Source organism: Ascaphus truei, chromosome 1, assembly GCF_040206685.1.
Source record: "Ascaphus truei isolate aAscTru1 chromosome 1, aAscTru1.hap1, whole genome shotgun sequence".
Lineage (NCBI taxonomy): Eukaryota > Metazoa > Chordata > Amphibia > Anura > Ascaphidae > Ascaphus > Ascaphus truei.
The window spans coordinates 185,630,315-185,657,936 of record NC_134483.1 but is presented as its reverse complement, the minus strand read 5'-3'; the positions used below and the strand labels follow the sequence as shown (position 1 = coordinate 185,657,936).

Below are 27,622 nucleotides of genomic sequence, written 5' to 3'. Positions count from 1 at the left end.
CCTGTTAAAGTAACAGGGACCTAAGTTGTGGGAGAGGGATGCCACTTGTCTGGGTCTCATAGGGTTGCCCCTACCACAGCCTGACCGCTACTGCCCTACCCATTAAGCAATATCCTACATGTGTGATTCTCACCGCGTCATAGCCTCCATGCAAGCTGTGCCCACTATATCTTTTATGATGGGCGCCTAAGTTATCCACCTCCCTGAATAGGAGTGAAAATTACTAAGAAGTTAAAGTCCAGAATACTATAGGTTGCCACAAACTAGTTTGTCAAGTACAATGTATGTTGATACGTGTGGAGTATTCTAGATGGCTGTCAATAAAGCACCCTATTGTTTTATAAAAGTTCCTCGCATCCATCTTTTTCCTACCCTTCATCCACGTCCAGCCTTAACCTACCCAGCACCCTGCAAAGGCCTGAGAGACTGATCACTGCCAATGTGTATAGATATTCTGGTGACTTCCTTTAGAGTCAGGTAAAGAGGGTTACACTAACAAGATCACCGAATTCAAGGTTGTCCAATTGTTGTCTCTACAAATTAATCTTGCAGAATAAGTGCAAGAATTATAAACCTACACGTAGCTAAGTATGTGGAAGTCCAATTTGAAATGCCAGAAGGGCCACCACTGCAATGAACAAGAATGGACCTAACATTTAGCATAATCACAGGCCAGCACTAATACTGGATGGCAGAATGGATAGGAGAGAGTAAGCACTAAGTTCCATAGTTTGTACCACAGGACAATCTGTATTCAGAAGCTCAGAACTTTCAGAGCCTGATCTTTTGTAACAACATCAGGATTACAGTCGCTTTTACAAAGGTATCTAAGCTTACTGTCTCTGGTGCCTCTGCCTGCCGCGATCATGCGACCCTGGCACCGGAGGATTAACGCTGCAGTTGGCCCCATTTGGAAGGATTGCCACAACCGCCCCGCCGCCAGATTGCATGGTATCTGGCACTGCAGATTTTTGCTTCTTTGACCACGCACCTGGGACAGTGAGTCTTGCTGCATCTATATTTAAACTATAAAGGGGAAACAACCGCTCATCCAAATACGTAGGAAATGATTTTATAACGAACCCAAGGTGCTCAGAAGGATATATATCTTGTATATCAAGGTAGATCCCAAGAAAGGATCAAAAAGGTTCCCTCATAGTAGAGCACTCATTGTATGGAGTGTGCTAAACAGACTAACATTGGTCTATCAAAATGATATATATAGATAGGTCCAATTGTCCCATCTAAACCAAACTGGCCAGGAAGAAAATAATAAAGTTTTATTCAAATATATAGATTAAAAACATACAAATCACATTCAAACATTAAAATAACCCCGTAGTTCAAGTGGCAGGATCAGCAAAATCTATGGAAATTGATTCAAATATCAATGTATTTACTGTCACTCTGATTATATAGACGAAGTATGTGAGAAAGGCAGCACTCCACCACAGGTAATGTGAAACAATAAGAAAATAAATGTAGTGGTGCACGGGAACAGAGAGGGACCTCTAACCTCTTCAAAACAATAACCAATAAATCTATATAATGGTTCCCAGCACTCAGTATGAAAAAACAGACACAAGCGTCAATATGTGAATGAAAATTATATATTCAAGAGTAATACAGATCAAAAGCCATCCCTAATGGGGGCTAGGTAGGAATTAAGCATTGAACTAATCAGTAAACAATGGGTAAAAAAAAAGGGGAGAGGGTGAGGGGAATGGAGGGAATACATATGGAACAAAATAGAGTAAAAAACAAGGGGGGGGGGAAGGGAAAAAGGACAACGTATAACAAATGGTCCCAACCACCCACCCAGTCACTGACTAAACCCAGTCACTGCCTCCCTAAGTCACTGCCTCCCTCCCACCGAGTCACATATCCCACCCACCCAGTCACTGCCTGAGTCACATATCCCACACAGTCACTGCCTCCCACCCACCCACCCAGTCACTCCCTCCCACCCATCTACCCAGTCACTGCCATGCCAACCCAATGCCTCCCACACTGCCTCCCACCCACCCAGTCACTGCCTCCCAAGTCACTGCCTCCCACCCACTCAGTCACTGACTCCCACCCACCCAGTCACTGCCTCCCAGGTCACTGCCTCCCACCCACTCAGTCACTATGCCTCCCACTCATCCACCCACTGCCTCCCACCCACTACCTCCAACCCACCCACCCACTGCCTCCCACCCACCCAGCCACTGCCAAACTCACCCACCCACTCACTGCCTCCCACACAGTCACTGCCTCCCACCCATCCACTCACCCAGTCACTGCCTAGTCACTACCTCCCTTCCCCCCACCCACCCAGTCACTGCCAAGTGTCACTGACTTATGTCGCTGCATGACACCTCATGGCCTATTCTGTTGAAGATGTTTCATTGCCCTATGTCTTAAAAAATATAGCAACATTTAATTGGGAAGTAGACTGTAGAAAGATGTTAGAAGTTAATGTCTCCTGGTGGTGGCGCCAGATCCTCATAATATTCAATAGAATACATGTCAGTGAATAATACCAATAATAATATAATGACTGTACCTACATTATGTCAAATGTGTGGGGTTTATGTCTATGAACATTTTTAATTAAATAAAACGAGGGAACAAAAAAATTACACAGAATGAAAATCATCCCATCCTTTCAAACTTCTCGTCTACAGTAACTATTCCCCATAACGCAAAATAGGGGAAAATATAACTTGACACTCATAATCTTTGAGGCATATATTGAAAATGCCTCTCTTAATTAAAATTTCAAGCAAAAACCCCCAACAGGAAAATAAAGATACAGTTCCAGTCGTGTTGATCTATTTCTTGCTTTACATTTTTTACAAAACGTTTTGTTTGCTAACTCTTCATCGCAATTTATAATTTAGCTGACATCAACTGTTGCCACAGAAATGTCTGATGTTTTAATGTCAACAGCACCCGTCATTTTAACTTCCTGGGGAGGCACAGTTTCAGCAAATTTTATTACCAGAATGCAAAATCCACACTTCCGAAGGCAGCATTTCCAAATACCCCATGGTGGTAAAAATGAAGACCATGTGTCTGGTCAGTAGACTGGATTGCTGCTTTAACAGGAAAGAGTCAATTTGCCTCACGTCCCCATCGCTCAAAAGCCGAACTTTCCGGTTTGCAGCTGCGGTACATAATATTCGCATACATAAACAAGCTAGATTTTCAAGGAAGTCAACCCATATGCAAATGTGGGCAGCTAAAAATACCTCCCAGCCCCAAGCAATAAAGGAAGTGTAGCTTCACCTGCAACAGTCATGTGTCTGCTTTTCACAAATCGAAGGGGTAGATTCTGACGTCAATGGGGATTTTCAGCCGGAAACGGACTGAATATGTTCAATTTGAGGGGAAAAAAAAGAACCTGTAAATCACCCATTCCAGCAATATATGTTCATATGTATGCTAAATTTAGGACGGAGTTTTGTCCTAACACATTTTATTTTCATAGGTATCTACTCTTTATAAATATGCCTTAGAATTGAATGGTCTTACATAAGGCTCAGTAATTTGACTGTGCAATGCTACTTTAGGCTGCGCTTATAGTCCCGGCGACGCGATGTCGCGTCCAAACAAATGTATTGAATCCGTCGTGTGCGTTTATAATAGGAGCAGCACGAAGGAGCGACGGCTTGGTCGTGATCACTGGAAGTCAATTAAATGTGATTTTTCAGCGACCGCAGCATGACGTCAGCGTCACTGTCGCTGTAGCAAGGACTATAAACGCGGCCTTATTTTCATCATGAATATATTTGTCAAGCATCCGAAAAAAGGTCACCATAAAGTACATCTTTATATCCCCACAATCTATTCAGGAAATATAATGGCAAGAAAAGTAGTCATGTTGTACATTTTGGTAAAAGATATAAAAAGTGGTTTCTTAGTTTATTTATGTACAGTAGATAGTTGTAAAATTTTAGAAGTAAAAACTGTCTGGATTTTTCTTCCTGATATTTCCTATACATTTTGATTTGAATACTTCATTCTTTATCACCTAGTTTTTGATTGATTCTTTGATCTCCTGTGTTTTGTTTAATTGCCTCAATACTGTATATTTCCTGATCATATATTTATTTTTACAACTTTGCTCTATTCCCTGTTAGCATGTGTTCGTCATTGCTCTAGTGGTGACACAAATGGGAGATATGGACGTTATTTATTGCAGGATTCCTGGGTACAATGTAATGTCTTTCCCATAGTGTCAGCAAAGGTTTAAAAAGAAATGCCTGTGCTGAGCAGCTTAAACATCTCTGGGTATATGTCCTGAGAGAGGTCATTATGAGTTCCAACGTGCATGCTTATAAGCAGAATATTACGCTAAAACTTTGAGTTTTCAGTGACACTGGATGTTTTAATTAAAGTATCAACCGTTTTTGTAGTATAAAATTGTGCTTTTTATTGCCTTTCTACTTATTTATGTTAATAGATTTTTAACAGATACCGTACAGTGCAATACTTATTCAGATTGTTCCAAGTCTTTATCATGTTTTTATTTTGCACATAATTTGTGAGTTAACAGAAAACAAAGCAGGGAAAAAAATCACCCCCATTAAATTACATAAGCTTACACCTGGGGGACGTAGAAACAGAACAATATAAGGTAATTTTTGCCATTCTAATTTCTGTTTATTTTCCATATACAGTAGTTGATGGATCTGTTTGTTTCTCAGTTTCTCACTGGTGCGTTTGCAGAGCTCTTCAGCGTAATGTGAATTGTGTGTGGTTGCAAGTGGGTTTTCAGCCCATTTGGTATCCAGTTCCTTCGCTTGCATTCGGGTAGGAAGTAGATGTGGCTGTTCAGTTGTGATTCCTTTGTAATTCCTTTGTGGTTCCTTTCCGTGCGGCTACGTGCGGTATCTTCCATCATGAATAAAACGTAAATAGCCGTGTTAGTCCAGTTGCAATAGTGCAGAATAAATGAGTTCTTCAGTATTAGGTGATAACTTTTCTATATACAGTATATATATATATATATGTAACGGGTTTTGTACACCGGCCTGACCCACCCAATCTCACATTGGCCCCTGTGGTCTAACCGGCCCCCATTACAGTGTGATAGTGTCTGGTGGTGCACCTGTTGGCAACAGGACTCCTGAGTCTCCCGCATGATGGTGTGTGGGGAGGACCCGTCCAGACAGGCAGCTGAGGTAGTGTGCTGAGTCCTACCTAGTTCCAGTGCAGCGCCTCCACCTCATCAGGGTCCCTTCGGTCACTTGGGGATGGTCCTGGCGAGGAACTCCTCTGTGGTGCTCCTCTCCGTACAATCATTCCACACATGTACACGAGAGGGTTGGTAATTAAGAGCATCTTTATTGCGTGAGGTGGGCTAGCTGCCCCTCGCAGTAGTTTCTCTAGCCACTCATAATCATTCAGTGCTTCCCTTTGAAAGGTGTAATTCTCCTTTAATAGGGATTCCCTATCCCAGCCGGGATGTCTTTACCCTGTGCCAGGTCCCTGGACACAGTCTTCTTACTCAGCTACTATAACATAACTCTACTCCTCTTAGAACTCCTCCTCCAATTAGCAGAACTACGCAGAACTAACTTTTAAACACAGTGCTGTGCCTTATGTACACTCTGGAAGCTGACACACCTCTGACATCACTAACCATGGAGTCAGAGCCTGTGACCACTCCCATCCATACACAGGGCACCTCACCAGGGTGTGAGGGCAAACCTCCATAATTACTGCTGGCATGCCCACAACTTACCAGGCCTTACTGTCAGCAGGAGAGATGACTGTAGCCATTTTACATGCCTGCTACATTCTCCCCCTGGTGAATCCCATCGGCCTCGCTGGGACCTAAATTTAAATACCTTCTTCCAGGAAGCACTGTAACACATAACACATAATCGTTAACATCACAGATTGTACATTATACAAAAAAATGACCACAGTGACATCTCGCCAAGCCCGCCCCGACCAGCAGCCACGAGCCCGCATAATGCCTTAGTACCCCCTAATAATAGTGACTCGGGTCAGGTTTTCTAACCTCTCTACCACCCATGTCCAGGACCGTGACATGATAGTGCCTAGGCAATCCCCTCTCGGGCCTATAGGTCACCCTGTGTTTGTGTATATTCCTCCCTATACTCCACACTCGCATCAGGTGATCTATTCTGTCCTCTGCCCTTCTTCCAGTAACTTCATTCCCTTTACTGACCAGGTACATCTCGATGGTTTCCCTAAGCCACCTTTCCCTGTTCTCTTCTATCTCCTCCATGAGGGGTTCAGGGACATAAGGGTACTCCAACCCGTGGGAAGACTTATATCAAGCCATTATCGCCCGTTCCGCTCTACTGATCCTAGTCAGGTCAGCCCTACCTGCCCTCCCAGGTAGCACCCATGATAGGGGTTCGTCAGGATCCACAGGATCGGACAGTGTCTCGGGACCCATGGGCTCTATCTCCCTGTGCTCAATCTTATACCACCGTTCCTGCAGCTCCCTATCTCGCTGTTCAGGGGTGAATTCTCCCTTGGCCCACCAAAAATCAACTACATCCTCCCTTCGAATAAGGAATCGCATAAGATCCATCCAGGCCGCATAACCTTCAAAGAGTGGGGCCCACCAACGGTGTTCTTTGAACCTGTGTGAATCCCCTGAGTCACTCTCTTCCGCATCCCCCCATTAGAATACCCCCGATGTCCGTGCTGACCGTGTTTTATTGGTCGCAGGAGGCAACCACCGGCCTACCGCGGCCTTACCTAATTCTCCCCCTCCCCGAGAAATGCCCTCCGTAGCGCAACTGCGCTGTCTTTCCTCAGTCCTTCTCTCCTCCCCCCCCAAAGGTATGTCCACAAGTTCCAGGCTAGGCAGGGACCCCGTGGAACAGGTGATGGGGGCAAGGGTTTTACCTAGGGCGTGGGGTTGGGCGTAAGGGCAAGAGGGAATACGCCACGGGGCTACGACCCGTTCCCGGCTGTCCATGGACCGATCCAAGGAGGATAGCTCACCCTCATCCATCTGCGGTTCGCCCATCCAGGTCTTGGGCCCTTGAGGTGATCGGGGACCTTCACCCGATCGCCGAAGCGTTGCTGCATCCTTCCCGTCTGTTCCGCCGTCGCCACCGGAAATGATGTCCTCACCGGAACCGGAAGCGCCGCCATCTTGGGTTGGACCCCCATGCGGGATCTCTTCCTCGATGACGACATCCGGAAGCTCCGCCGTCGTCTCCACCGGAAGTGGTATCTTCTCCGCACGTGCGTCTTGGGCCTGGCACGGCCTTGTTTCCGCTACACCGTCTACCGGAGCAAGGTAAGTAAGTGGCTTTCTCTTACCATTCCGCAGGGGTGTAGGCGTCTCTCGCCCGTCGCCACCATATCCTGGGGCGGAGGGACTCCGTCTCTCGGCTCGCCGATCTGCGGGGGACGCCCTGCTTTCCAGGCTGCTACTCACGCTACGGGGTGTCGCCCCCCCCGGTTCTGTCCTGGGCCTCGATTTCACCTCCGCTAGCTCGCGGAGATCCTCATCCGAGTAGTCTCCCTTCCCCGACTTAGGGGTCACCGATCGGGGCGATAGTCTTTTTTTTCCAGTGCGGTCGGGGGGTGACCCGACCGTCTCGGTTGCTGCTGACCCAGCCAATTTAATCGACTCCAGTCCCCTTTCTCCGGGACTTGCACGACTGATCCACAGTGCACCAGGGGACTCGGCGGAGCGCCTAGCCGTATCCCCCGGGGGGTCAGCAGATTGGATCGGAATGAACGTCGGCATTGGCCACAAGTATAATGTCCCGCATTGTGGGCAGCGTGCCGCTGTGTTAACAATGCCTCCGGGCAGCCCGCATTGAAGGCAGAGCCCGACCACCGTCTCGGTGTTGGCCACCCTGACTACCAGTACCCCGCCGGGTACCGAGTAGGGCTGGGTGGAGACCATAGTGCCCACAGTGGAGGAGCAGGCCATTCTTTTAGTAGGGACCACTTTCAGTACGGGTCTCTCCAGGTCAGTGGTTCCTCGCGACTGACCGGTAGAATCTTCTGGGCCAGCCACTTCCTGCTTCGGCTCCTCCTTCCGCTGGCATAGCTGGAACCCGCCCCCAGGGGTTGCAATTATGGGCGGGTCCCACAGGGGAATAGCATGCCCCTTAATTAAGGCCGCGCCTTTCTCAGTCCTGGTGGGCGCGGTCTGCGTTTTCGCGCCAATTTCTTCATCAGAGGGGGATTCTTTGCCCGCGGCTAGTTCCCGCCTTCTCCTGGCAGCCGCCTTTCGTGCAAAATATCCCTCCTTTTTGCACGTTACCTCCGCGGCCGGAACTACCTCTTGTAGTGGCGCCGTCTGGATATCAGTCCCTGGGCCCAGTGGGTGCATTCCCACAGGCCATAATTGAAAGTAACTCCCCCTGGTGGAAATCAGGGGAGGGTCCCATAGACTAAGCGGTTGACTCAGCACAGGGGCCGAGTGAGTCACTGTCCATGAAGGCGCAGCCATAGCTTTCGCGCCATACCCCCCGCCAGGGCGGGGCTCTGCTGTTCGCGCCATTCCCGGCCAGCTTTTTGCAAGTCCTGAATCAGCCAATTTCTCTGCGACTGGCCCACGCGGTCTCCCTAGCAAGCGGGAACCGCCATTTTGGGTGTCTTTTAAGCCCGAAATGTCAGTTTGTTTGCTTCCCTCGCTGGGTTCCCCCCCAGTTATCACAATGTCCTCACACTCTTCAAGGGTGGCCCCTCGGTGTCCCAGACAGGACAAAAACGGGGCAGCCACAGCCTTCGCTCCACTCCAGAGCAGATTAGTTAAAGACAGCTCAGCGACAGTTTGCTCTTCAGTGGGGCGCACGCCACGGGTGCCTTCCCCATCAGCCTCTGGTCGCCATGTTGGGCTCTCCGCACCACGCGGATCCTCCATTCCTTGGGTTGTCACGCTCTCGTACCAATTATCGTACATGGGGCTCCGCTCTGCGGGGCAGCCACCACACCAGTACAATAAAGATTTGCTCAGATGCACCACCACATGTGTACCTGATCTAGGCTGGACTCATGTTGCACTACCTCAGGCTAGGCTCACTCTCTCAGTGTCTGCTGTAAATCCTTCCTCCCAGTCTGTGCTCCCTATGGTAAGTGTCTGGAATGGGCTGGAGTACTCTGGCTCTGCCATGCAGTACTTGGGGCGTCTACCTCTCTTGGTCAACCTAGCGCAGACCCTCTCCAGGATTCCTGGCCACGTTAACAGGCTATCCCTTCTGGCGTCCTACCAACTAGCACTACCTCAAAGTGACTCGGTCAGCTATAGCCCGGCTCCAAACCCCTCACTCCTTTCAGGCCCCTAGGTCGTCCCTGCGAACTGACAATACCCTGTCAGCCCCTGACCACCCCTAGGTCCGTCCCAACGCAGCACAGAGTGGCAGCAGACACTCTCCCTGTTTCCCAGTGTGCCTAGCTAGAGCCTGTCCTGTTGACAGATCTGATCTCAGCAGCTCGCCTCCAAATGTAACGGGTTTTGTACACCGGCCTGACCCACCCAATCTCACATTGGCCCCTGTGGTCTAACCGGCCCCCATTACAGTGTGATAGTGTCTGGTGGTGCACCTGTTGGCAACAGGACTCCTGAGTCTCCCGCATGATGGTGTGTGGGGAGGACCCGTCCAGACAGGCAGCTGAGGTAGTGTGCTGAGTCCTACCTAGTTCCAGTGCAGCGCCTCCACCTCATCAGGGTCCCTTCGGTCACTTGGGGATGGTCCTGGCGAGGAACTCCTCTGTGGTGCTCCTCTCCGTACAATCATTCCACACATGTACACGAGAGGGTTGGTAATTAAGAGCATCTTTATTGCTTGAGGTGGGCTAGCTGCCCCTCGCAGTAGTTTCTCTAGCCACTCATCATCATTCAATGCTTCCCTTTGAAAGGTGTAATTCTCCTTTAATAGGGATTCCCTATCCCAGCCGGGATGTCTTTACCCTGTGCCAGGTCCCTGGACACAGTCTTCTTATTCAGCTACTATAACATAACTCTTACTCCTCTCAGAACTCTGGCAGAGCTCCCCAGAACCACGCAGAACTAAATTTTAAACACAGTGCTGTGCCTTATGTACACTCTGGAAACTGACACACCTCTGACATCACTAACCATGGAGTCAGAGCATGTGACCACTCCCATCCATACACAGGGCACCCCACCAGGGTGTAAGGGCAAACCTCCATAATTACTGCTGGCATGCCCACAACTTACCAGGCCTTACTGTCAGCAGGAGAGATGACTGTAGCCATTTTACATGCCCGCTACATATATATATATATATATATATGATGAAGGGTGCCTCCGGAGCGCAACCCTGTTAATTTAAGCTCTGGGGACCCCCTGCTTCAGGTAGTTCCTCGGCTACCAGGGATCACGTAATGGCCGCTGTTCGGAGTTCTCCGGCTCTGGAGACCAATAGGAAGCTGTGACGTCATCAGTGCGACTTCCTATTGGCCCATGTGACATGGGAGCTTTAAACTCTAAAGCCCGGCTTGTTGAAACAGAACAACTACCGGCACCTACTTCGGGGGGGGGGGCAAGTATCTCAGGAAGCAGTGGGTCCCCGAAGCTCAAACTAACAGAGGTCAGCTGCGGGGACCCCTGCTTTAATTCTGTATATAAACAGTATTTTTAAAAAAAAATCACTAGTTTGGATTGCACCTTTTTACTTTTTACTACGTTTTACTGCTTGTTCTTGTAGCGATGACGATGCGCTTGTTACATCCCCACAGAGATTCCATTTATACTGGGTGGTTTCATGAAATCGTTTCTCTTTCCGCAGACAACCGATACCGAGCCCTGCGAGAAAGATGCATTGCAGCCGGGACGTGACATCGTAGCGGCAGGCTATGCTCTATATGGAAGTGCAACACTTGTAGCACTCTCTACTGGCCAAGGAGTGGATTGCTTCATGCTGGATCCTGTAAGTGTGGCAGAGCAATTATTTTCCAAATGCACTTGGAGCTGAGTTCATGGGTCGCAATGTGGGGTATCACACCCTAATAGCAGGTGCCAGAACGGGGTGTGATACCCCACATTGCGGGTTAGCATTTTTAAAGAAGAGTGCACAGATCCCCCCTAAACGGTTGCATGCATAATTATCCCATCAAATAATAGGTCAACTAGACATAGAGATTAGATATGCAAATGATGTTCCCATAGACAGTATTGCACAGTTTGTGAATAAAAGAAATACAGAATCACACAGCTATTTCGTCATTTTAAACACGTCAGTTTGAGCGCTGTTCCTGATTTTGCACTGTGACTCAGGCAGTGCTTGTAAACCTGACACTGCAACATGCAGTACAGTAATGTCTGGTGAAAGTAAGCAATGACAAACACCCTCCACTATGCAAGGTACAGCACAACCTTCAGTGCATCTTTATTTCTTCCACAGATCATTGCTGCATTTATCTCTCCCTGTTTAATATCCTATTTTATTTCAATGGAAACAATAAGGTTATAGAATAAAGCCCTCAAAAACGGCAGGGAAATCAAAAACAGGATTCAAAAGAGTGAGACGAGCACTTTTATAAGATCCCAAACAATAAAAGTATTTTAAGTCATGGAGCACAGGTTACTTTTCGATTTTCTAGTACTTTTTAACCAACTTGTATGCATTTGACCTAGTCCATTGCCCAATGGGAGATATTAGTGGGGTGTATTTGTCTCCTGGCTGCAAAACAAGTGCAAATATATAGCACAAGATTAGTTAATGGAAAATAACCCATATCCCATACAGATGTACAGTAACCAGACTTACTTTCCCCGGAGCTACGGTCGAAAAAAACAAAAGCTCCACAGAAATGAAAAGCCGCAGCTGGATGTGGGAGTCCATGCTCCTGAATTGCACCACCTCCTCCCCCCAATGCCGTGGCCAGGGGGAATTGGTGCTGTTTTAGCTCCAGTTGCAGGGATGCGCAATAGTGTAAAAACTTTTACTAATAAAAGAATCAAGGTAAAAAACAGTACTGCCCTCACAGGAAAACAATTCTTTAACGCATATATCACCAGTTGGAGGCTCGGACAGGTAGCCAGGAAACTCCATGGATTGCTCCTGCACGCCTCCGTTGGCACAGGTGCTCAGATCAGAGAGAGGCAACGTTAGGTGGGGAGGCAGCTCCTGGATGTAGTCCACTCCAATACACCTCCAACACAAACGAGGGATCCATGTGTCTCCAGTACGAGTTACATCAAAGTACCCGGCGTATCTGCCTCAGCGTCCACACAGCAATCCTCTCGTTGCGTCTACTCATTATCACTGCAATGGTTGATATTGCACTAACTTCGTGGGAGAATTCCCACAATGCCCTGTGTGTTTCGTGAAACTGATTCACTTCATCAGGGGTATGTATCTGATTGTGGCAGGTAAGTCTTTTACATAGCACCAGATCATAGTTCATTGGTTTGTTAATTAAGTGTACACCTATCCTCACATGTGAAAATACTAACAGGGTCTGCAGGTAACAAACATACTTGCAGCCATACACAGAGACACTGAAGTAATCTAAACTGACAGGGCAATAATATACATAAATTATACAGAAATAACAAAAGATATTAAAGGAATATTGTCATGATAATGTCATGAGGTATTGTGTATTTTAATCCATTTGGTGCTCAAGTGTTTAATGAGGTACAGTTTGAAGTTAAAAATACAATATATATAGGGTTTATGACAAGCCCAGGCTTGTCATGGGTTTCAAATAGAACTTAACTGGTGGGTTATCCTATATGGCTCACTTAAAGGGGCCAGATGGGTTGCATGCTGCTGATAGTGTCTAGATAAGGGCAGAGGTGGGCATAAAATATTGTCCCTGTGACACCTGTTCTTAAAAACGATTCTTTTACAGCCGAGCTTCATAGCATTCTCTGCATGGGGTTTATGGATGGGTGTGGCTACAGAAGGTATCAAACCAAGAGTGACTTTATTAAAAATTAGAATATCCTGTGGTGTCATCTCCTCTGCATAATACAAGTAACAAATCTGTAACCGTGTCACCAAGGGGCACGTTCTGGCATCACACACTGTATGGTTAAGAGATAATAAGGGACAGATATTAATTTATCTCTCAAATTTAGGATTAAGATGGTCATATTTAATCTTGCTGCATCTGCATTGAGTGCCTGAATGTATTGATGTGACTCACGTGTGTGTAAGTGTTAGTTAAGGAAAGTTATGAGTACATTTAGATATTGAGATAAGATTCAAAAGTCATTTTTTTCCCCCTCTGTCGTAAAACGTCAGTCTCACAGCTGATTTATGACAGGGGGTGGGTTTATGTGGCTTACATGGGAAGAAGGAATATTTAAGTCTGGGCAAAGATTATGAAGATCAGATCTTAACAGAAGGATATTTGGGACTAAACACGTGAGATCTCATATTCTGAACAAGTGGCCCTCTGGGGAAAATCTATGGCATTTGGTAATGTATAGGTTTTCTTTTATGTCTTACCCTTTTATTTTAAGAATCTGTTCTGCATTTATTTGTAACTGTATGTTTCTTGTAATCTTTTTTCCGTAACCTAAGCACTATGTGTATGTGTATATATATATATACATGTAATAAGTAATGCTTTGGTCTCTGAATGAATTGTTGCACGCTCTCGGGAGAGTATTTAAGTTTTAGGACACAGTTTGCTACAACTTATTGTTGTGTGTTAAAGTGCATGTTTTTTTCTATAATAAACAGGGAACCCTTGAAAATATTAATTTGACATCTCTTATTTGCATACTCCAGGTGGTTGCCGTTTATAGATATGATTGCAATTTAGTAAGGGGTTAATATTAAGTCACTGGAGGTACCTTGCGCAGGTGAAAGGTGAGTTGGCTAGAGTAGCCATATGTATTAACCCTGGTTGCATATATAAGTCACATGCCCACTTGTGTGATGTTCATGGCGGTGGTCTATTGGGATGGATTTAGGAGAGATATAACTCATTTGAGGGACCTTTTTGAAGATGAAGAGTGGGGCAGTTTGCAAGTTGTGTATTGATCCTTGTCCGTTAGGGGAGATATTGTCCATTTCACGGATCTCTGCGGAGGTGAAAAGTGGGAGCGTTTGTGAGCGTGAATATTAATCCTTGTCTTGTACAGCATGCAGGTCGCATGCTCGCAGGGTGCCATACGTGTCAAATATACAGAAACACTTCAATGTAAACATATTAATGTACAGGTCATAAAAAATGGAGTTTGTTACAGGAACAAAAAGCAAAGTTCTATTTACATTAATCTAGCTTCAAAATAGAGAACAACCACTTATATAAGTGGTGAACTGAGAGATATTAAAATACCACAGATGTTATGTTTCTTTGAAAATAGAGACATACAGTTGGGTCAGGAAATAATTGGACACTGATACAAGTTTTGTTATTTCGGCTGTGTACCAAAATAAATTCAATTTACAGTTAAATAATGAATATGGGCTTAAAGTGCTGTCTATTAGCTTTCATTTGAGGGTATTCACATCCAAATTGGAGAAAGGGAATGACATCTTTTTAATATGTGGACCCCTCTTTTTCAAGGGACCAAAAGTAATTGGACTAGTGACTCAAAAGCTGTTTCATAGACAGGTGTGGGCTATTCCTTTGTTATTTCATCATCAATTAAGCAGGTAAAAGGTCTGGAGTTGATTCCAGGTGTGGCATTCGCATTTGGAAGCTGTTGCTGTGAACCCACAACATGCGGTCAAAGGAGCTCTCAATGCAAGTGAAACAGGGCATCCTTAGGCTGCAAAAAAAAGAACATCCATCAGAGAGATAGCAGGATCATTAGGAGTGGCCAAATCAACAGTTTGGTACATTCTGAGAAAAAAAGAACACACTGGTGAGCTCTGCAACACAAAAAGGCCTGGACGTCCACGGAAGACAACAGTGGTGGATGATCGTAGGATCCTTTCCATGGTAAAGAAGAACCCCTTCACAACATCCAGCCAAGTGAAGAACACTCTCCAGGAGGTAGGCATATCATTATCCACGTCTACCATAAAGAGAAGACTTCACGTGAGCAAATACAGAGGGTTCACCACAAGGTGCAAACCATTCATAAGCCTCAAGAATAGAAAGGCCAGATTAGACTTTGCCAAAAAATATCTAAAAAAGTCAGCCCAGTTCTGGAACAGCATTCGTTGGACAGATGAAACTAAGATCAACCTGTACCAGAATGATGGGAAGAAAAAAGTATGGAAAAGGCTTGGAACGGCTCATGATCCAAAGCATACCACATCATCTGTAAAACACGGTGAAGGCAGTGTGATGGCATGGGCATGCATGGGTTACAATGGCACTGGGTCACTAGTGTTTATTGATGATGTGACAGAAGACAGAAGCAGCCAGATGAATTCTGAAGTGTATAGGGATATATTGTCTGCTCAGATTCAGCCAAATTCAGCTAAGTTGATTGGACGGCGCTTCACTTTACAGATGGACAATGACCCAAAACATACTGCGAAAGCAACCCAGGAGTTTTTTTAAGGCAAAGAAGTGGAATATTCTGCAATGACCGAGTCAATCACCTGATCTCAACCCGATCGAGCATGCATTTCACTTGCTGAAGACAAAACTTAAGGCAGAAAGAGCCACTAACAAACAACAACTGAAGACAGCTGCAGTAAAGGCCTGGCAAAGCATCACAAAGGAGGAAACCCAGTGTTTGGTGATGTCCATGCGTTCCAGACAGTCATTGCCTGCAAAGGATTCTCGACAAAGTATTAAAAATTATCATTTTATTTATGATTGTGTTAATTTGTCCAATTACATTTAAGCTCCTGAAATAAGGGGGCTGTGTATGAAAATGGTTGCAATACTTAAATGTTTCATACAATATTTTTGTTCAACCACTTAAATTAAAGCTGAAAGTCTGCACTTCTATTGCATCTTGGTTGTTTCATTTCAAATCCATTGTGGTGGCGTACAGAGCCAAAATTATGAAAATTGTGTCAGTGTCCAATTATTTTTGGACCTAACTGTATGTAGTATATATAATAGCTATATAGTTAGCTGGATAACATAGCTACAAAGTAGTTAAATTGCTGAAGTACAGCTTATACCAAACCAAACAATGTGCACAACTAGAAGCTGGATATATATATAAGTAACAACAAAGAAGGCACAGCACACCAGAGTGAAAGGAAGAAGGTGTATTAAAAAACACACAAACATACTGTATATCACAAAATTACATTGAAATAAGTAAAAATGAGCTCCATGCAGTTCCAGTGAGACCAGAAAGGTCCAAAGCTGTAATACTGATGGGACCCAATGCACTAGGTCCCTGGACACTGTTCGCAGCACTCTGGAAGTATGAGGATCACAATGAAAGACTTAACAGCTGATTCACTGCTGAGGTGTCCCTCGCGCGAATGCTGAGAAGGGGGAACCTCCGCTACAAGCCTCCAAACAGCTGAGCTGCTCAATAGCTGACCGGGAGATCCCTCACCACCGCTTGCGTATTCATGTTCCAATTAGCAGTGACGACCTAGGGGTGCAAGGCTTTTCATCTGAAAAATCCAAAAAGTTGCTTTTTTTATTGCGAACACCTCATCTGACTCCCAATTTCACATGTTTACTAGCTTTTGCTTTGGCCCATATCCCACTAGACTAGTATCATGGGAGAGATTTTTTGATGACGTACTTATAGTGTGGGATGGGGAAGCAGATACATTTGAAGAGATATCTTAATGACAATGAGTGGAACTTGATCTTCACATCGAAACATAGTGTAACAAGCATCGAATTCCTTGACATTGTTCTGGAAACTGACTCAAGGGGTATCAGAAATTCTATAACATATATCAAAGAGTTTGACGTAAGCAATTATCTGGAGGCTTCTAGCAACCACAATAAAAGCTTGGTTCACAATATACCCCTGGGACTGTTTCAAAGGGTGCAGAGAAAGTGCAGCAGGGATTCTGACTGCAAGGTGCAGACATAGGAAGTGAGAACTAGATTCTTGGAAAGATGATACAATTAAGTGACCCTAAACTCACCTTAGCAAACTAGACACTGTTACAATTCAATGTACTGTTTTGTCCTCCAATGTAACTACAACACACACCACTACGAAATGCTCAAAGAACTAGATAGGTTATCACTTTAGTCTAGGCACAAAGTTCATCTTTCCTGTCTTGCATTCAAATACTTTTTGGGCTAGCTAACCGTCTATCTGAACAAGCTCCTCACCCCTACCATATGCAGCACTTATCATCTGAGAGCTGACCCAAAAGACTGCTCATGGTCCCAAGGTTCAACAAAGTATCCGGCCGCTCCTCCTTCTCTTACCATGCACCTCACAATTGAAACAATTTACAGGAGACTCTCACAGCTGCCACCAGTCTAAGTTCTTTCAAAACTAAAGCTGTCCCACAATTTAATCTGGTCTGTAACTGTTACATACGCCTGTAATTGAGATTGCACCTCAATGAAGAGGGATCTTCTATGCTAGGGGGGAGAATGCTAAAAAGGTTGGAGGAGATTTTAAACTAGGATGGAGGGGCGAGGGGAATGAAACTGATAATGAACTAAATGGAATAGATGAGGATATAAGGTGGTATGGAGGTAGAATGGGGGCACGTGCAAGTTTGACAAGCAGTGAGACACCCATAGTAAATACAGATAATACTAGAAAACTTCTAAAGACTAAACCAAGTGGGAGCAGAACGGAAGGAGCAGATAAGATAATAGTACAGGCTGAAAAAAAACTTAAATGCATGCTTGCTAATGCAAGAAGCCTGACAGATAAAATGGGGGAGCTTGAATTAATAGCTGCAAGGGAGCAGTATGATATCATAGGCATTACTGAAACATGGTGGGATGAAACTCATGACTGGTCAGTTAATTTAGAGGGTTATTCTCTTTTTCGGAAGGATCGAACAAATAGAAGGGGAGGTGGAGTATGTTTATATGTTAAACCGGATCTGAAACCTATTATAAGGGATGATGTCTATGAAGGGAATGATGAAAATGTAGAGACTTTGTGGATAGAAATTAGCAGTGGAGATAAAAGTATAAAGAAAATGTTTGTGGGAATATGCTATAAACCACCAAATATCTGTGAGATTGGGGAAGCTAAAATACTTTTGCAAATGGAGAAGGCATCAAAACTGGGTCATGTTTGCAAAATGGGGGATTTTAATTATCCAGACATAGACTGGGGCAATGAGATTAGCGTTACAACAAAAGGAAACAGGTTTTTGGGGGTGCTTAAAGACAATTATATGACCCAAATTATTGAGGAACCAACCAGGAGAGGGGCAGTTCTGGATTTGGTCATATCAAACAATGTAGAAGTAATAACAAATATTCAAGTCCTGGAACATTTAGGTAACAGTGATCATAACATGGTCTCATTTGAAATAAATGATCAAAAAACAGATTACTTGGGTTCAACAAAGACCTTAAACTTTAGAAAGGCAGATTTTAATAAACTGAGGTCTAATCTAGTAGTAATACAATGGGATGATGTTTTTGCAGGGAAAAATGTAGAAGATAAATGGGCAGTCTTTAAAACATTGTTAGAAAAGCACACTTATCAGTGTATACCCTTGGGTAATAAGTATAAAAGAAATAAGTCAAAACCAATGTGGCTAAATAAAAGGTAGGGGAGGAAATGGACAAGAAGAGAGGAAGGTGTTTAGATTCTTTAAGTCAGAAGGGACAGAGACATCGTATCAGAATTATAAGGAATGTAACAAAAATTGCAAAAGGGCAATCAAATTAGCAAAAATGGATAATGAAAAAAGGATTGCAATAGAAAGTAAGGCCAACCCTAAAAAGTTCTTTAAGTACCTTAATAACAAAAAAATGAGAAAAGAAAATATAGGACCCTTTCAGTGTGAGATGAGTAGGCAGATTATTGGTGATAAGGAAAAAGCTGAGGTATTAAACAAATTCTTTGCCTCTGTGTTTACCAGGGAAGAATCAAGTTCAATAGTAGTGCCACAGGAGGAAGCCACAACTTCCATATTAATGAACAATTGGTTAACTGAGGAAGAAGTTCATAAGCGACTTGGAAAAATTAAAGTAAATAAGGCACCTGGCCCCGATGGCATACATCCAAGAGTTCTCAAGGAGTTAAGCTCAGTAATAGCAAAACCATTATATTTAATATTCAAGGACTCCATTTCCACAAGTACAGTACCACAAGATTGGCGTAAAGCAGATGTGGTGCCTATATTTAAAAAGGGAGCTAGATCACAACCGGGAAATTACAGACCTGTAAGCCTGACATCAATAGTAGGGAAACTACTTGAAGGTTTAATATAGGATAATATTCAGGAATACCTAATGGAAAACAAAATTATTAGTAATAGTCAGCATGGATTTATGAAGGATAGATCTTGCCAAACTAACCTTATTTGTTTCTTTGAGGAGGTAAGTAGGAATTTAGACCAGGGTAATGCAGTTGATGTGGTCTACTTAGATTTTGCAAAGGCTTTTGATACGGTTTCACACAAGAAGTTGGTGTACAAAGTAAAGAAAATTGGACTCAGTAATAATATATGCACCTGGATTGAAATCTGGTTAAAGGCCAGACAACAACAGAGGGTTGTCATAAATGGAACTTTTTCAGGTTGGGCTAAAGTCGTGAGTGGAGTACCTCAGGCCTTGGCCATGTTTGGCGCTTGCTCGCTCTCGCTTGCTGCCGCTCGCTCTACCAGGAGCTTTTTGCTGTCCTTACAGAGGAGACAGCAAGCGCTTGGGAGGCGGGTATCACTGTGTGTGTGTGTGTCACTTGGTAGCTGTCAGTGTGTGTGTGTCACTGGGGAACATGTGTGTGTGTGTGTGTGTGTGTGTGTGTGTGTGTGTGTGTGTGTGTGTGTGTGTGTGTGCGTGCGTGCGTGCGTGCGTGAGTACGTGTGTGTGTGTGTGTGTGTGTGTATATTATATAATATTTTAAAAATTTAAAAAAAAGACATGTGAGAATAAATTATTTATTAACATTGTGCAACTTTGATAAATATATTCACGCACGCACGCACACACACACGCGCACACACACACACACACACACACACACACACGCACGCACGCGCACACACACACACACAAAGGCACACACACACATGCATACACACACATGCATGCATACACACACATGCATACACATGCACACACACACATGCATACACACACACACATGCATACACACACACATGCATACACATACACACACATGCATACACACATGCATACACACATGCATACACACACACACACACACACACACACACACGCATACACACATGCATACACACACACACACACATGCATAAGCACACACATGCATACACACACACACACATGCACACACACACATGCACACACACACACACACGCACGCACACGCACACACACACACACACACACACACACAATGCACAAACACACACATACACAGACACACACACACACACAGGAGACATGGATCGGGACAGAAGGGGGACAGGGATCGGGCAGAAGGGGGGCAGGGATCGGGCAGAAGGGGGGCAGGAATCGGGCAGAAGGGGGGCAGGAATCGGGCAGAAGGGGGGCAGGGATCGGGCAGAAGGGGGACAGACCGTCAGGGGGCGGGCCGGGAGCGGGCGCGTCACTGGCCGGGGGCGGGCCAGTGACGTCACGGAGCTGGTTCGCCCTCATTGGGCGAACCGCTCACGTGACCGGCCTGTCTCGCCGGCAAGCGGGGGAATTTTAAATTCCCCTAAAAGACCTGCGCTTCCGCAAGCGCGCGGAAGCGCAGGTGAGCCCCTACTAAAGCCGCTCTAATTGCGGCTGTAGGGGCTCAGTGCTGAGCGGGAGCGCGCGTCAGCACGCTTCCGCAAGCACGCAGGGAACATGTCCGGGGCCTCAGGGATCGGTACTGGGACCCCTGCTTTTTAACTTGTTTATTAATGACCTTCAGGTTGGGATCGAGAGCAAAGTCTCCATCTTTGCTGATGATACTAAATTGTGTAAGGTAATAGAATCAGAGCAGGATGTAATTTCTCTTCAGAAGGACTTGGAGAGACTGGAAACGTGGGCAGGTAAATGGCAGATTAGGTTTAATACAGATAAATGTAAGGTTATGCATTTGGGATGCAAGAATAAAAAGGCGACTTACAAATTAAATGGAGATATATTGGGGGAATCCTTGATGGAGAAGGATTTAGGAGTGCTTGTAGACAGCAGGCTTAGCAATAGTGCCCAATGTCATGCAGTAGCTGCAAAGGCAAACAAGATCTTATCTTGCATCAAACGGGCAATGGATGGAAGGGAAGTAAACATAATTATGCCCCTTTACAAAGCATTAGTAAGACCACACCTTGAATATGGAGTACAATTTTTGGCACCAATCCTAAGAAAATACATTATGGAACTAGAGAGAGTGCAGAGAAGAGCCACAAAATTAATAAAGGGGATGGACATTCTAAGTTATGAGGAGAGGCTAGCTAAATTAGATTTATTTACATTAGAAAAGAGGCGTCTAAGAGGGGATATGATAACTATATACAAATATATTCAGGGACAATACAAGGAGCTTCCAAAAGAACTATTTATCCCACGGGCAGTACAAAGGACTCAGGGCCATCCCTTAAGGTTGGAGGAGAGGAAATTTCACCAGCAACAAAGGAAAGGGTTCTTTACAGTAAGGGCAGTTAAAATGTGGAATTCATTACCCATGGAGACTGTGTTGGCAGATACAATAGATTTATTCAAAAAAATACATCTTTTTAGATGGGAAAGGTATACAGGGATATACCAAATAAGTATACATGGGAAGAATGTTGATCCAGGGATTAATCCGATTGCCAATTCTTGGAGTCAGGAAGGAATTAATTTTTCCCCTTAATGGGGTTTTTTGTTTGCCTTCCTCTGGATCAATAAGTAAGTATAGATATAGGATAAAGTATCTGTTGTCTAAATTTAGCATAGGTTGAACTTGATGGACCTACGTCCATTTTCAACCTCATCTACTATGTAACTATGTAACTATGTAACATATTTGATCTTTAACTGTTCATGCAATGTTTTTATATATAATGTATAAACCTGTTCACTTAATGTAACCATGTATTATTAACCATCTATCTGTCATCATAACTCTGTGCCCAGGACATACAGTACTTGAAAACGGGAGGTAACTCTCAATGTATTACTTCCCGGTAAAACATTTTATAAATAAATAAAATAAAACTTTGTAGCTATGTTATCCAGCTCAGTAGGTAGCTATTATATATGCTACATGTGTCTCGTCTCAAAGAAACATATTCCCTGTGGTATTTTAATATCTCTGTTCCCCATTTATATAAGTGCTTGTTCTCTGTTTTGAAGCCAGGTTCATATGAATAGACATAGCTGTAAAAAAAACTACATTTGTAGGACCTATACATTAACGTTTGTTTATATTGAAGTGTTTATGTATATTCCTTTCATATCTTTTGTTATTTCTGTATCATTTATGTATATTATTGCCCTGTCAGTTTAGATTTCTTCAGCGTTTCCCTGTGTATGGCTTCAAGTATGTTGGTAACTTGTAGACCCTGTTAGAATTTTCACATGTGAGGATATGTGTATACACTTAATTAACATACCAATGAACTATGCTTTGGTGCTATTTAAAAGACTCACCTGCCACAATCAGATACTTACCCCCGAGGAAGTGAATCGGATTGCTGAAAAGTGTACAGCATTTGGGGAATTCAACCACAAAGTTAGTGCAATACCCCCTGGTGTTCCTCTACCTGGACGTGTATGGTGCTGTGATACTGAGTAGATGCAACAACGGGGTTGCAGTGGGGATGCCGGGGCAGACCCTCCTGGTACTTCGGTGTAACTCTGGAGTAGGAGAGCACCTCCCCCCTCCTTCTCTATCAGGACAGTCCTGTCCGTGCGAGAGACACACAGATCCCCCTTTTGTGTTGGAGGTGTCATACATCCAAGAGATGCCTCCCCACCTAATGTCGCCCCTCTCTGCTCTAAGCACCTGGGCCAATGGACACGTGCAGGTGCAATCCGTGGGGCAGCCTGGCTACCTGTCTGAGCCTTCACGTGGTGATATATGCGTTAAAGAATTGTTTTCCTGTGAGGGCAGTACTGTTTTTTTACCTTGATTCTTTTATTAGTAAAAGTTTTTACACTATTGCGTGTCCCTGCACTCGTCTCCTTTTGTCGTTCCAATTGCTTAGGTCGTGAGCCATCAGAGATCAGCTACGGGATGAATATTCATGATGTTAACCCTATAAGAGCCAGCAAGCTTAAGAATTTGATATCCTTTCGAATACTTTCAACTTTTTTTCTTTTGGATTTCCCATATATATTTTTTTGATATGTGGACATTTATTTTTGCTTTCGTTTTTGTGTGTCATCATAACACAGATATAACATATTGCTATAGTTGCACTTTTTACTATTAGACCACTGTATATATGATTGATTATATTGTCTTAGTACAGGGGCACGCAAACTTTTTTCTTTGCGCCGACCCCCCTGCCTGTTTCTCTCTGTTCTGAGCCCCCCCTCCTTCCCTCTAGCATCGTCAAATGACGCCGCGGGGTCACGTGATGTCACACGTCGTTTGATGCGTGTGACATACACATGATCCTGCGGCGTCATTTGCCATGGAGTGACGCCGGCAGAGTCCAGGTAAGTTTTAGAGTTGCAGGGGCCTCACGCGATCCCCCCAGCATTTAATTTAAGTGCCTCGGGGAAGAGCACGGGGCCTCTGCAACCATCCGCGCCCCTCCCCAGACAAATCCAGCGCCCCCCCAGTTTGCGCACCGCTGTCTTAGTATATACTTGGCACGTAGTTTTCACATAGTAATTATTTTAGATTATACATTTGTGTGACACATTGTTGGTGATATTTACTTAGTGCACTTTGCTATTTGTTTAATTTTTATTCTATAATGCAAACACTAAGAATTGAGAGTTTTGAAGTAACAGCCTTGAATACACCTTATTTGTTTTTTTTTTTGTTTTTTTAAATAAGTTTGAAGCAGGGGGTCTCTGGAGCTGAACCACATTGATTTCAGCTCCGGGAACCACTGCTTGTCAAAATACTTACCTCAGAAGGGGGTGCTGGCATCTCTGCACAGTTTAAATGTCCCACATCATGTAGGCCAATAGGAAGCCACAAGGGATGACGTCAAGGCTTCCTATTGGCTCGCAGGACATCTAAAACTACCATATTGATAGCCCCGACTAGCTGTAAGGAATCCGCTCCACAGTTTACTGGTTGCCTTACCTTGTAGACATGTGCAGTCCTGGAGCACCTCTCCTGATGTTTGCTGCAGCCTGGATTCACTCACCAAAGCTATACACACTCCCTCTGGTATCTACTGCAGCTGTGCAGCCTATCACTGCAACCTAGACTTGCATTCATTCATTGGAGCAGTACCTTCACACCCCCCTCCGGGGATTGGCCCGCTGGCCTTTAAGTACTGTCTTCCCATAATGCTCCCTGCCGAGCATAGTCCTAACTGGATGTCTACTGTTTTGCCACAAGCTCTCGCTTGTTCTCCTTTGCTGATACCAGGTTCTGCCCTGCGTCCTTCAGCTTCCTTCAAGCCGCTTGTTCTCCTATGCTGATACTAGGTTCCGCCCTGTGTCCTTCAGCTCCCTTCAAGCCGCTTGTTCTCCTATGCTGATACGGAGGTATCCCCTGCGTCCTTCAGCTTCTGTTCCCCTGTGCTGAAGCAGAGGTTTCGTCCCTGCGTCCTTCAGCCTCCTGGATTCCTGCACTGAAGCAGATGTTTCGTCCCTGCGTTCTTCCGTCTCCTGGATTCCTGCACTGAAGCGGAGGTTTCCCTGTGGATCTTCAGCTTCCTGGTTCCTGGGGCCTACTCTTTCCCTAATCTAGAGAGGCCGTGTCCTGGTTCCTGCGCTGTTACAGAGGATTCCCCAGCCGCTCAGGACTCTTGCGCTGTAGCACTGGTGCACCCGTGCAGCAAAGCGGTGTGCTATTCTGGTCTGCCTACCATCTCCTGTGACCAGTACCATGGGCCATGGTCGTCACTCGCGCAGAGGCCAACCCCGCGCTCCTAAGCTGAAGCGGGGCTCTCCTGACTACCTGTTGTCGAACTCTTGCCTGAACAATGTTTATCCTGATATCTCCTGTCCTGACCCTGGCTTGTACAACGACGACGCTGTCTTCTCCTTTCCTGATCCTGCTACGTTTGACAACGAACTGCGCAATCCGGATCAGCCTGCGCGGTCTCAGGTCGGTGCTTTTACAACCCCACCTCAGCCTCGCGGTCCGACCCTGGTTTGTGGCGAGCAGAACCCTGACAGTATGCTCGGCCGCACAAACTCGGACCGCCCTGTGGTGAGGGTTGGTAAGTTTCTGTCTGAAAGCCTGTCTCAGCCTGTAAACCAGTCCCAGTGTGAATACCAGTTTCTATGTGAGATAATACCCCTGATTGAAGATCTGATTGTGTTTGTAGGTTTAACCCCTTTGCAAAACAAATGCCGTAATGATCTCATGATGAAGGTTTACCGCCTCCGGGACTTAAAACAATCGCTGGCCGCTTGTATTTGCTTTCCTGGTTACCCTTTAACTTGGGAAAATGTGTACCCTTTAGAATTGGACGACGCCCAAAAGGAACTCTCTTCCCTGGCCTTGTCTTTAGACATTTATATAGCAAAAGAGGACCCTCTCCTCATGTTGGCTGATGCCCAAAAAACACTCCATATCCTTTCCATGACATTGGACATTTGCATAAAGGAACAGGATCCTCCCCTCGCCAGCTTCGCTGCCGCTTGGCTGTATCCCTGGTCTACCACGGATCCTTGCCCTGAGTGTATGGCCGGGTTCCCTGACACCAATGATATGTTTTCGTTAACCCCTGACGATCAGTCCTGTGAGGTCCCCCTGGAGAATACATATGTTGCTCTACCCAGCACTAATGTTCTTGTATCAGAGAATAAGTTCATTAGTTCTCCTATTTCTAGCTCAGAAGTCCTTTCTCTAGGTCTTGAGGGTTTTCCAGCTTTAACCCCTGCCGAGCAGTCCTGTGAGGTTCCCCTGGAGAATACATATGTTTCACTAGCCAACACTAAGGTTCTACTATCAGAGAATAAGTCCCTTTGTTCCCCTATTTCTAACTCCGAATCTGTCACTCCAGCTCTTGAGGGTTTTCCAGCTTTAAACTCTGCTAGGCAGTCCTGTGCGCTTTCCCCATCAGAGAAAGAATCCCTAAGTTCTATTCCCAGGGTTATTTCTGTATTAACCTCTGTGGGGCAGCTCTCTGAGTTTCCTTTGGTAAATCCCTGTTCTCTGTCAGCCATGGTCACGCCCCTAGCTTCAGACGAGAGATTCCTGGTCTCTCCTAATACAGAGAGAAGATTACCTATGTTTTACTCTCAGGCATTGTCTGCATTAACCCCTGTAAATTCTTGCTGCCTCCAAGTTAATGCCTTCGTTTTAGCCTCAGAGAATGAGTCCACAAGTCAGACAGCAGAGGTTGCATTGAGGGATTCCCATAACCGTACGGAGTCCCTAGATATTCTTTGCTATAAATCCCCTGCTTCAGCTCAAGTTTCCGCAGTTTCGTCTCCGGAGACTTCGGCTAAAGTTCTGGTTCCTGATAAATGTATTCAGGAGTCAGGTTTTTCCCTAAGCTTGCTCGCAGAGTTCCTTCTCCCGGGTGTTTCGCTGAACCAGCCTGTCGCCCACATAGCGGTGATCCCTGCTTCAGCGCATAGTTCCCACATTATGGAGTCTGCAGTAATTTCTGGTTTCCCAGACATTCCTTACCAAATACCTACTTCAGAGACCAGTACAGTTATGATTCACCCCCGTGTACTGTCTGAGTTCTCCTCCTCTTTAAGCTTAGGGTTAAAAGCATACAGTAGTCTGTATGTCCCTCCTGGGGTTCATATTATGTTCCCAGGAATGTTTGCTGACGCACGGTTTTCTCCCAAAAGTGACGCTTTTTCATATAGATTAGTAAAAAGCTTGCACACTGTTTCCCTTTTCGCTGAATTGTGTCTTTCTAGTTTTGAGACTCTGAGAGGTAATGATTCTCCTTCTGATTCTGAAGCTCTTCCTACAGGGAGTATCCTGATTGGGGGTCCCCCTGATTTCTCTGTCCAGGCTAATTCTCCAGGGATCAGCATATCTGTGGTCACTTCCTTAGTACTGTCTGAGGTCACCATGCATATATTACAAGTCCTGGGGTTTAAATCTGAGCTATTTAGCTGTCCTGCCTTTGCTGAAACCCAGTCCCACAGTACTGTGTCTAAATATGCCCCAGCAAACATGGGGTTACTCTGGGAAGAAATGAAAACTCCTGTCTTAAAGGGTATTTTTTCTCACATGTCCAGCAAATCTAGAACCTCAGTAATTGTTTCTAAGTCACTTATCAATACATCTGATTTTTTTCTCTAATCAAACCCAGACACCCTCACTATCGGTTAGGAGTCCTGTGATCAGAGATTTTGCACTAGAAAACACACCAATTCATGTTTTTGTCAGGTTAGGTACCCCTGTGGTTAGGGCCATTGCAGTTTCGGAAAAGACTCCTTGTACTCCTAAGGTGCCTGTCATTAAGAGTTTTCATAGTTCATACTTGCTGCTTGTTGATTCTCAGGGCCCTGTCACTGAGGTACAGACTTCAGCTTCTGATGTTAGCTTTCCTCCCACCACTACCCTGGCTCTGCCTTTTTCTCAAGCTACTGA

General features: G+C 45.0%; 1 protein-coding gene across 1 annotated transcript in view; it reads left to right on the top strand.

Annotated features, from left to right (window-relative positions):
• LOC142494651 (fructose-1,6-bisphosphatase isozyme 2) overlaps positions 1-27,622 on the top strand; it is an 82,340-nt gene that overhangs the window by 28,907 nt on the left and 25,811 nt on the right. Inside the window, exon 4 of the mRNA XM_075599085.1 lies at positions 10,752-10,892. Within this exon, the coding sequence (XP_075455200.1) occupies positions 10,752-10,892 (141 nt within the window). The remainder of the gene's footprint in view (positions 1-10,751; positions 10,893-27,622) is intronic.